At 37.8% G+C, this 12,023-nt stretch overlaps 1 protein-coding gene across 2 annotated transcripts in view; it reads left to right on the forward strand.

The window, feature by feature from the left end:
• NFX1 (nuclear transcription factor, X-box binding 1) overlaps window positions 1-9,324 on the forward strand; it is a 52,570-nt gene extending 43,246 nt beyond the window's left edge. Inside the window, exons 22-25 of one of the 2 annotated variants that reach the window (XM_087721954.1) lie at window positions 457-602; window positions 2,280-2,381; window positions 3,400-4,604; window positions 9,047-9,324. In XM_087721954.1, coding sequence (XP_087578080.1) covers window positions 457-602; window positions 2,280-2,381; window positions 3,400-3,472 — 321 coding nt within the window. In that variant the 3' untranslated portion in view covers window positions 3,473-4,604; window positions 9,047-9,324. Of the gene's footprint in view, window positions 1-456; window positions 603-2,279; window positions 2,382-3,399; window positions 4,605-9,046 lie in introns of those variants that run through there. The other variant, XM_087721955.1, reaches the window with a different exon arrangement.
• The last annotated feature ends 2,699 nt before the right edge of the window (window positions 9,325-12,023 follow it).

Below are 12,023 nucleotides of genomic sequence, written 5' to 3' on the forward strand. Positions count from 1 at the left end.
TCATCATTGGAAGTGAGATTGCCCTTAAAATAAAAGACTTGAATCCTTCTGATTTCAAGGCTCAGGTTTCTTGTATACAAGTGGTATCATATTTCTTAATTTCAGTTCAGTAGGAAGGAGGTGTTTGTTTGGAACACCAACTAGCAATGTTTTTCAAGTTTGATACCTTAAGTATGGGTTTTTATTTCAGCTCTGTTCAGTTATAAAATTGTTTATTGTGAGAATATAAAGAGATGCATAAAAGTCATATAAGTATATAAAATGGATATCATATAAATTTTAAAAAGATCTTCTGAGACTTAATCACAGGGGATTTTTTTTTGTTCAGTATATATATACCAAGGAATTGGCTACACTTAAAATCATTACCCAATTCTCCATGTATAAAGCGAGCATAGATGGTATGGCTCAGTCTTCCCCAAACTCCCATCAAAATATTATATCTCTCCAATGCAGAGCAAGCACACCAAGAAGAGCCATTGTTTTCCACCCATGAACCGAGAACACCGTAGAATCATCCACGAACTTGCTCAGGCTTACGGCATTGAGAGTGTGAGCTATGATAACGAACCAAAGCGCAATGTTGTTATCAGTGCGGTGAAGTATGTTGTTCTGTTTTCTTGTTATAAATGGCAAATTTACCATCTTCCAATAAACAGTATAATTTTTTTACGTTCTGCATTTGAATCAATTTGATTTTACGTTGATATTGTGCAAACGTTTGAAGCATTCTTTGTGTGCCAGGGATTTTAACATATTTGTGTTTTAGGAAAGATAATCTTCCCATGATCGCTTCTTCATTGAAAATGTCCTTGATTATTTAGTTTCTCTTTATATATAGGAACATTATAATACTTTGATTAAAACATCATTTGAAACAAAATAATAATCCACATAAATACCTAGTCCAGTGTTTCTCAACCTTGGCAACTTGAAGATGTCTGGACTTCAACTCCCAGAATTCCCCAGCCAGCGAATGCTGGCTGGGGAATTTTGGGAGTTGAAGTCCAGACATCTTCAAGTTGCCAAGGTTGAGAAACACTGATCTAGTCCAAAGAGGCCAGGATTTTTTTAAAAAGAAAACCCTGTTTATATACCTCATCATACATGATGTTTGTCACTAATATTTCTATATGGCATGAGTGTATTTTTTTCATTCTTAGCAAATGGGGGGAAATTAATGAAAGCATTAATCTAACCTGAAAATCTATGTAGCTTTATAAAAATACTTATCTCCATACCTACAAAATTCCTGTTTTTCAAAATGGGAGTCGCAGTAATGCAGTAAAAAGAATAGATTAAGGCAGTGATGGTGAATCTTTTTTGGCTCCTGTGCCAAAAGCAGGGGGAGTGCAGGGGAGTTGTGTGGGTGTGCCACACCTATAATGCTATGGACACGACATCAATGCTATGCACCCCACACGCATGCACGCATGACCAGCGATACCCCTTCCCTGCTTTTGGCACTTTTTTCCACCCTCCCCAAGCTCCAGAGGCTTTCTAGGAGCCTGGGGAGGGCGAAAACAGCCCCCCCCCATGCCCTCCGGAGGCCTCAGGAGTTTCCCTGAAGCCTCCGGAAGGCGAAAAACCTACAGACAAACCGGAAGTGACTTCCGGTTTGCTCGTAAGGCTGGTTTTTGCCCTCCAGAACCTTCAGGGAAGCCTCCAAAAGGCCCCTGAAGGCTCCGGAGGGCAAAAAATGGACCTATGGGGAACCCAGAAGTTTGGGAATTGTGACTTCCAGTTTGTCCGTAGAGCCAGTTTTTGCCTTTTGGGGCCTTCACTGAACCGTGGCAGTTCAGTGGTTAGAACACTAAGTCTTAGACCATTAAAAGTTTATAGCTCGGGAATTCAAGACCCCAGTGCCGCCAGACAGAATGAGCTCCCATCACTTGTCCCAGCTTCTGCTAACCTAGCGGTTGGAAAGCAGGCAAATGCTAGTAGATGAATGGGTACATAGGAATAGGAATAGGAATAAGTTTATTTATAGGCCGCCCTTTTCCCTGAGGGGACTCAGGGCGGCTAACAACTTTTAGGGAGGGGATACAAACAGTAACATATAACATAACACATAATTAAAAAGTAAACAACATTCATTCAACATTCGGGTGGGGGCGGATCAAATCTTTACCCCCAGGCCTGGCGGGATAGCCAGCTCTTGAGGGCTGCGCGGAAGGTCTGAAGGGTGGTGAGGGTACGAATCTCCACAGGGAGATCATTCCAGAGGCATCATATAAACATGCAGTAAAGTAACAGTGCTTCTGTTTTTTTATCTGTAGAGGGAAATCAGTTTGCCCAACAGTTACTCTGACATCACTACTTACGAAGGAGAAGCAGACGAGGCCTCCCCCACCTATTCCTCATCACAAGCAATCAGAAAAGCAAGTATCATTTCTTTTAAATACCTGGGTTGTTTTAATATATATTTTATTGATAGTTTGATGTTAGCATAAATGTATTTATCAGTAACTTGCCTAGTTTATATCCACCTATCCAATAAGAAAGAAAAAATATGACTTAAATGTTAGCGTAAAAAGTGTTTTATCAGAGATTATTTTTTCTCATCAATCATTTGAGACTAAATTTGAAACTTTATTATCGCCAAGCCAGCATAGGAGGTAGAAAGACAAGTTTGAACCAGAAGATGAAAATTAAGAGTCAGGTTCTGGCCTGTATTTTTATCAAAAGAAATAATCCCTACATAATCCTTGGTAATTTAGAATGTCATAGCATATTGTATTTTCTTTGTTCTTATGTTTATCATTTAAATTTATATAATATATAAATGGAAGGGCCTCAGAATCCTCAAAATTAATTAAAAGGCAATCCTTAGAAAGTTGGAATGATGTACTTCTCAAAGCAGAAGACTTGGAGAAGGTTCATCGTGGTATCTCCTTTTCACCTCATCCCCATATTTATTTTGATCAGATACTTCTGTAACACAAAGGATGGCTTCCTTCTTTTGTGGATGCCACCTTGAGAAGAAGAGATAAATCAGTGATGATGGAGTTGATAAATGGTGGAACAGAAGGAATAATGTAAAGGGAGTAGCTACATGAATTAATGAGAACAAAAGAAGTAGATATTAGGGAAATATTGTAGCAAGTATAGATAGGATATAAAGACCCATAGAGCTGTTGATCTCTCTGGAAACTTACTTGTGCTCCTTGTTTCAAGTTCCTTTCTCTTTTTTTTTGTGGAACAGTTGGCTAAGTCACACATTCGTGACCAGGAAACTTCCTTCTTAGAGTACTTTAATCTTGCTAAACAAAACAAAGCATTGTTGCATAAGTCAAGTCTATACAAGATGTTCCTGTAAGGGAAAGTCATAGATTGATTTTTTTTTTTCACCCACAAAGTTTTTACTAAATTCTTTTAATCTTTTGCTTTAACTTTCAGGCCTGGGAATAGCAGCACAGAGAGACGGTTCAAAGAAGAGACTGTTATTGACTATTTTGATGTACAAGACTGATGAGATTAACATGGGATTGCACTGTTGAAAATTGGAAATGAAATTACAAATGTGTTCAGGATACTTTTTGTCAAAATATATTGTTTTATATATTTGAAGTTCTATCATGTAAACAGCAGAGGGAAAAAATGATTCATCATTTTTAAATAAGGCAAGGTTACAACTATTTGTGATTGAATAATTTAAATGGGATCTAGTCACAATTATATATATATATATATATGCATCTACAGTCAGCTTCTTATGTAAACCATTGAGTGGTTAATCAGAGGTATGTAAAGAATTCCTGGTGCAACTTAGAATCTCATCTATGTTGTATGTAGATCTCAAGGATTAGGAGTAGTACCAGCAAGCATCACCTATTCTACCTCTCTTGAAGGCATAAATATGTGTGGGAAAAACTTTAAAAAAGAACTAGTATAAAAAAAATCTCAGCAGAAACCTTACAGGGATTATTAATAAAAGTATAAGTGAGAATTCTGATTATATTTGTAAACTGAGATGAACTGCTAAAAGACTACAGTTAAAATCATAATATTACACAAAATATTCCCATAAGAATTTCAGATGCCTGCTGTTAGTTACAATGGAATCGATGATCAAGAAAATGGCACAATTTGTTTCTAAACTTTGGTGGCCTTTTTCATCACTCTTTCTTTTCACTGCAAGACCCTTTCAAGATTGTGATTGTGCAGTAAGGAATTAATTTTGTGGTTCGTTTAATTTGACAACACTACAATTCCTAGCAACTCAAGGCAACTTAGTGGTAAAGGAAGTACTGGAGCACCATAGATTTTCTGTCCCTTGTATGGTTGATTTTGTAAATTTATACATTTGGGGTGGTAATTTGTTTTTGTTTTTTCTTCAGTTAACAGTAGCATATATGATTATGTTTGACTATGGTGATAATGCTACTTTGTTTAAATTAGTAATTCTTACCACATAAAGAAATTATGGGTAACTATGAATGAAGTGGTGGTGGAAGATTTGTCAATGGCATTCTGCTTCTGGAGAGCTAAAATTTTCCTTAATATCTTCCCTCTGTTTAATCTTTCCTGTGCGAGAAATTTCTGATGTCAAAAGTATGTTATCAGGCTACCACCAAATGTGGAAGAATATTATATGAGGTAAGGTAAGTTGGTTACCTTGATTTTATAAATTGGTAGCCTGTTTTCCACAAAATGTCCGTGACATCTTACTCCACGTAGGATATCCTGACCTTTTCTGGATTATAGCTTTTGCTCATTAATACTTTGCAAATATATTGATTTCTGGTTTATTTTTCAATGATGATTTATTTATCTATTTAGCATATGGCATTCAAAGAGGAAAATAATAAGCAAGCATTTTTTATGGCTTGAAAACTAACATGAGAAATAGTCATCTCTCAAATGTAGGAATGTGCTTGAATTTAATTCAAGAGAGAGTGGATTAAATAATATGGCATGTACTCATACCTATTATAATTAAATCTTCTTACTTCCTTTTCATTTATAATTAGCCCATGACAAAGTACAAACTAGCATTCTCATAGATATTAATAACCAAATGAATGACGGAACATTATTGTTATGAAGAAACTTATTGACAACATAATGAAAAATTGAGCCATTTTTCTGTTTCCAAATAATAAACTGAAGTTGTGTTACAGTGCACTATGGGGGAGTGTGTATACATGGAAAGTTTTTGAGTCTCTAAAAAGTATAGACCAGAGGTGTCAAAATTGGCGGCTCACAGGCCAGATACATCACATGCAGGCCACGCCCACCCCAGCTCCGTGAAGGGGGAAAAAAACATTGCAATACATCACGTGAAGGCAATGTGACGCAGCAGGTTTGACACCTGTGGTATAGACAGATTATATTTAATTTGTTGATGAGTTACCACATTTGTTAGAGAGCTTACAGGCATCGACAGAAGGGCTGCTAGGTATATGTGAACTTTGAATAAAACTAAAGAAGAATGTACAATAGATCAATTGGAATGTATGTAAATGTGGAAAGCCAGTGCTTATCAAGTAAACTACAACATAAAACCAATTGTATCTTTGCAGAGGAAGATTGTGGATGTGCATTTCTATTCATTGCTTGTTCTGGACAGAATTGTTTATCTGCATAAATTGATATGCACAGGGTACTAACTTAAAAGCAATATTTGTGTATGTGAACTTGTTGTAAGAAGTCACATATACAGAAAACAGTTTATTCATTTTCAGTGCTTTGCATTTTTTATTTATGTGGCGTGGTTTCAAAGTGATTGATCCTGCTATTGCTTGGTGAAAAAGTGCCGTGTGAATATTAAGGGGTTAAACAGATATTTATTTTTAGTGGTTTGGCTAAATTGTGATATTTTCATGAAGAGTTGACCTCTCAGTTTTTTAAATTACACTTTTCATTCATTTCTCATTTAGTTTGTGCAATTATTATAACTGAGAGGGAGAATTATTTAGAACACATTTTTGCACACTGTTCTTTCCTAAAATTATGGATGGTGCAACTAAGTTTATATATGCAAATAGTGCAGATATAGTGCAAATTCAAGAATGTGGTTTAGTAATAGACACACACACACACTCAGAACTGCTCAGACTATTTAATGCTCTGTGTGCTTTGACTTCTGTATAATCTAATGTGAAAATTACAATGGAAATTATTCTTTATGCCATTTCATATAATATAAATAATGAAGTAAAAAAATACCAATATAGATTAATTTTAATACATTATTTCAGTTTTTACATTCACAAATGTGCACATTCTGCTTGCTTTCAATTTCAGTGGTGTAATAAATGGCTGACTTTATAAATCTGAAATAGAAGTCTGTAATAAAATACAAACTTTCCAATGGACATTTTTTTATTAAAAAAAAATCTACTTTAAAGTTCTTGTGAATTGTATAAAAATGAAGGCTGCTGAAAAGCTGTAAGGACAGCAGTCCCCAATATTTGGGGCAGAAATTGCTCCCGTTTTCAGTGTGGGTTTTTTGGCCCAGCAGTAGTCATTCTGTTTGATCTGTTTAGGTAAATAAATATCTCTGAAACAATGACACAACAGGTCACTGATTGCCTAGTTTACTACGTTAGTAAGCCATGCATTCCAGAGCCGAGGTGGCGCAGTGGTTAAATGCAGCACTGCAGGCTACTTCAGCTGACTGCAGTTCTGCAGTTCGGCTGTTCAAATCTCACCGGCTCAGGGTTGACTCAGCCTTCCATCCTTCCGGGTAAAATGAGGACCCGGATTGTTGTTGGGGGCAATATGCTGACTCTGTAAACCGCTTAGAGAGGGCTGAAAGCCCTATGAAGCGGTATATAAGTCTAACTGCTATTGCTATTGCTACTTCTGCTGATCACCAGCTGCCAGCAGTTTGGCAGTTCGAATTTCACCAGGCTCAAGGTTGACTCAGCCTTCCATCCTTCCGAGGTTGGTAAAAATGGAGAGCCAGATTGTTGCGGGCAATATGCTCTGTAAACCGCTTAGAGAGCACTGTAAAGCATTATGAAGCCGTATATAAGTCTAAGCCCTATTGCTATTTACAAAGTAGAAAATGAAGATCTGGAAAACATTCCATATAGTTTCTCTACGTCAAAATATCAGAATATACAGTGGAGCATCATAGACCTGTTTTCAAGTCCTTCGCATGGTATTGTGCAAGTAAACTAAAAAACTAAGATGAAATTGATAGAAGTATGTTAAAATGCAAGTTCCGTTATCTTATTTTGTATTTTTCATGAAATTTATATGTTTGTTCTTGCCCTTGAAATAGAAGTTTTATTTTCAGGGCACCTTGAGCTATTATTCGAAAACTTTTGGACCATTCAAAAAATCTGTTTAGAGATGTGTCATGGAAATATCTACTGTGAAATTAAAGGGGTGGGGGTAATCTAATCTGCAAGGAAAAGGAAAGTGTGTTTTAGAATACTGAAAAACCACACAAGAGTATGAAAAGTTAAACATTTTGTTCTAATTCTCTGATTTGATACTTCTTGGGGATTTGTTTATTTATTTGGTAAATTTATATAGTCACCCATCTCACATCTGTGAACTTAAGCAGCATACAAAGTTAAAATCTAAAAAAAAATAAATTAAAAGCATTAAAATGTCACTTAAAAAACAATACTCAATTTCCCTAACAGTACAATTACTTTGCAGACTCCATCAAATTGAGAATATAAGGAAAAGTAAATATTGTAAGTATATTAATACTTTTTAGCAATAGTATATAGAGAGCTGGAGCACGTGTAAATGGAATGGTAAGCAGTGGCCAACTAGCACTCATGACTAATCAATCTATAGTCCTAGTTGTGCAGTTCATAGTATGTTCCAGATTTTATGCTTTGTTTTTTTATAGCAGATTAAGCCTGAAATACTGTAAATTTTAACGTATTCTGTCCCAAATTCAGTGCTCCTAAAACAGGTTGAATTTGAGTTCTGTCCTCTCCAATGGTGGGTTTCAAAAATTGTTCAAACCTACTCTGTGGGTATGGCCTCCTTTGTGGGAGTGGCTTGCCGCCCATGTGACCAGATGGGAGTGGCTTGCCGCCCATGTGACCAGATATGAAGATGCCGACGAAACTTGTCAGAACCACCTTAAATTACCTCACACACAGCACTGGCATGCATAAGAATATGATGTCAACTTGTTTTCTAAAAGGCATCTTTGGTTTGCGTTAAAACAACTTCTTCACACGCAATGTTCTGATTGCACCACAAACGCAGTAGTCATCCTTACCTTTCACAGAGGCACTGAGTTTTATAAATATGAGCATGATAGTGTAGAATAATCATATCCAAGGACCAGTGGTGGGTTTCAAAAAAATTTGGAACCTCTTCTGTAGGTGTGGCCTGCTTTCCGGGTCCACTGGTGGAACCTCTTCTAACCGGTTCAGTAGATTTGACGAACCGGTTCTACCGAATAGGTGCGAACTGGTAGGAACCCACCTCTGGTCCCCTCCCAAAAACATAACTGATGTACATCGTTTCACATTAGTTGAAAACATCTAGGGTCTAATGTTTAAAAAGTATTGCAGAAAAGATTATACTGACATAAGTATGCGAATAATTTAGACACAGTCATTTCAAGACAGAGGAGTAATGATGAAAATAGACCGAGTTTTGCTTTCAGGCAGAATGTTTGCTACAGCTACTCCAAAGCACAGCTACTCTCACACTTGTGGTACTTACTCACCGTGTTATCAGCCATATCAATAGGGGCATTTCTTCATTCAACTGCTTACACAGATAACTGCATCAGCCGCAAAATATTTTGTAGATCACCTCATTAGCCGACGGCTAGCATTGCAGTTCAGAGGGCTCGCTCACAGGATTCCCACTGCAGAACCCCAATTTTAATTTAAAATTAATCTTAATTTAAAATAGTTGCAATTGTACAAGATTGATACCCTCTGCTACGATTTTGTTTCCAAATCTTGAATGATTTTGGCCCCAAAAACGACAACGATTTGGCCTTCTTAAAAAATGTTATTTTGAAGGATATCATTTGTGCTATCTTTGTAACCAAGAGTCGTTCTTAAAACTTCTTAGTTTTTAAAACGTTGTGGTATTTATTTCCCTGCAGAAATGGCATTCCTAATAAAAGATTCCTAATAAAATTTCACACCATGGAAGAGATTTATCCATCTAAGATCGCAGGATAAGAAATGGACCGTGCTCTTCTGTACGTCACACGTCCCCAGGGTGACATGCACTTCTAACACCTTCACCTCAAAGTCCATTACCTCACAATTGAAAACCTCGTTGCTAGAAGTACTATCATCCTCAGCTTTCTAACTTTATAATCTAACTTTCAATTGCTGTACTCCGTTGTTAAGCTGTCAGAATAAACTCTTATCTCTACTCCGAGCATCTGTGTTCTATGGAAACCCAGCTAGATTAGAACCCAACACATGGAATAATGATTATGGTTAGAATAATAGGTGAAACTGAATTATGAATAGTATTAATATATATTTTTTTCTGATTCTCTGTAGGTGACAGGGTAATAAATTATTTTTTGCTGATTTTAGTGATCTCAAATTCTTATCACCAAAGACATGACCTGCATGAATTGCTTTCTTCATCACCTTATCACTTTCATCCCAAGAGTTCTTATTTTAATATGTTTTACCAAAACCCACCTGATACGCAACTATAAAATAAATGAAACAGCAAGTACCGGTAAACAGAAGAGAAAATCTTACGCAGTGGAAAAACTAATATGGAAGATATCACTAACAGATAAGAATTTTTGAAGAATTCAAAGAGCGAGTCATTAATCTTTTGCAGATATTTTCACAGCTGTAGACAGAAAGCACATTTCTGGTGTATCAGTAGCCAAGAATTCATTTCTTCATTTAGTAGCAATGAATTGGCAAAATAATCTGAAAAAAATAATATAAGGAGCCACTGAGGAGGGTATACTCCCATTTACATTGAGAAGGCCAGAATAATTATACTGTAGCAAACTAATTACTAGTATTCTGTGCAGTGAAACTTACTATGCTTGATCCTTATAATCTTGACATAAAGAGCACTATTATCTCTACATTGCAAATATGGGAGAAAACTGAGAACAAACAGCTGTTTTATAATAATTCATGACTAAGATGCTTGAGGAGGTGAAGCTGAACTTGCAGTCCATGCTTGAGAAAAACAGCTGCAGCACATCAGGCAGAAAGTCTTCTCACCCCCACATTCCCAGTACAGCTCATGTTTTTCTCAAAGGGCTGTTAAAAATTTGCAGCCTCAGAAATTTGAGAGATTGGCTGGTTCTTTCGTTCACTTTACTCACAAGCATCCATGCTGCATTCCAGCTGCCTGGCAAATTGAGCCATACTGACACTTTCAGGAATGTGCTAATGTTCAGAGGCAGCCTCTGCCCTTTAGCTTACAAAAATGAATGTTAAGACAGTGTGGTGGGGAGGTTCCAGTGGTGGGATTCAGCCGGTTCGCACCTATTCGGGAGAACCGGTTGGTAACTTTCTAAGCAGTTCAGAGAACCGGTTGTTGGAAGAAATCTCCTTTTGTATTTTCCCACTTTACAGGGCTAATCCTGTAAGGAAGGCAGGAAGGAAACATTCTGGTGTTGTTTCTAGCCTAATCTTTATTGCCCTGCTTACAGAAACTGCCTCTCCAGTTAACCTTTATCACCATTGTAACAACTACAATTGCCCATCAACCTGAGTGACATTGACTTGGCCACGCCCACATGATCACATGACCACCGAGCCCTGCCTACCCAGCTGGTCATTAGGGTAAAGAACCAGTTGGTAAATTATTTGAATCCCACCACTGGAGGTTCGGAGAAAAGATAACACGGAAGAGGAAGGTGACATCTATAAATTTACAGCTATCCTAGGCAGGCAAGAAGTCAACTATCAGGATCATACGCTCTGGTAAATAGCATATCCTGGTTTGATTCCTGCATGGAACTTGGCTTGGGAGCTCAGTTGAAGTGGTTAAAAGAAACACTACTTAAAAGCAGAGCTTGGTCTGAATCTGAAGAAACCAGAGAAAAGGAGCAACCACACTGAGGAAGCCCATCACTTCAGCCAGTGCAAGAACTTTTCAAGGGAGACAAAAGGGTACACACAACCTATTATTGGGACATGTGTGACACAATAAAGCATTGCAGTTATATGCTATGCATTGATGTGTTCTGACCCCCCTCATCCTACACCAAAGGACGCCGAGACAAAGATACTTCAAAGATTTATTAACACACAGACTAGACTTTGGCAGCAATCCAGCACAGACTGACCTTGGCAGCAATCCAGCCTGCCAAGAAAACCACGATAACTTCCCCAGCTCTAGTAAATACGTTGACTCCTGTGACGAGCGTGTGGAAAGCCATTCCTTTTATAGTCTTTAGAGGAGCCTAATTACCAGCAGCTGAGTTCAGTTATCTCCTGTAACGCCTATTAGCCCTCCGTTACTGGGCATCCAGGACCAACTCCCTTGTCTCCTCCCCACTGCTCCAATGCATGACGTCAGGATCACACTCCCTTGTCTCCTCCCCACTGGTCCAAGGCTCAGGTGCCTCCTGGTGGCCAACCAGCCTCTCTGCGGCCTGTTCAGAGTCGGAACCCTGTCCAGGGTCCTCCACATCCTCCAGAGCCGACTCATAGGGCCCCTCGCTGTCGGAGTCTGGTGGCAGCTCCAACGGCTCCTGATGGGCCGCAACAGTGATGTATCAAGGTCTTGGAAAACAAAGAATCCTTCATGATTTTATAGCTCATCCTTTACCATGAGATGACCTTAAAGCATTTCTGCCCTGCTGCACTGGCATGTGAATATTTATTTTAAATCAAGTTTGAGGTTTTATTTAATTTGTATGTCACCCTATTCCCGAGAGACTCGGGAATCTAGTCTTTGTGGTTTTAAAAAACTGTCATTAGAATTATGGTCTTGCAGATGTCATTCATTTCATCTTAGCACATGGACAAATTAAGGAGTTAAACATTATTGCTGAATCCATACCCATCACATATTTCTTGAAAGACCACAGAAAAAGACCAAACCAACTTGTAATTATTTTATGATTATTTGAATGTTAC

Source organism: Thamnophis sirtalis, unplaced genomic scaffold (genome assembly GCF_051295495.1).
Source record: "Thamnophis sirtalis isolate CommonGarterSnake01/CBP01778 unplaced genomic scaffold, rThaSir2_p1.2 scaffold_8, whole genome shotgun sequence".
In the NCBI taxonomy this organism is placed as follows: domain Eukaryota; kingdom Metazoa; phylum Chordata; class Lepidosauria; order Squamata; family Natricidae; genus Thamnophis; species Thamnophis sirtalis.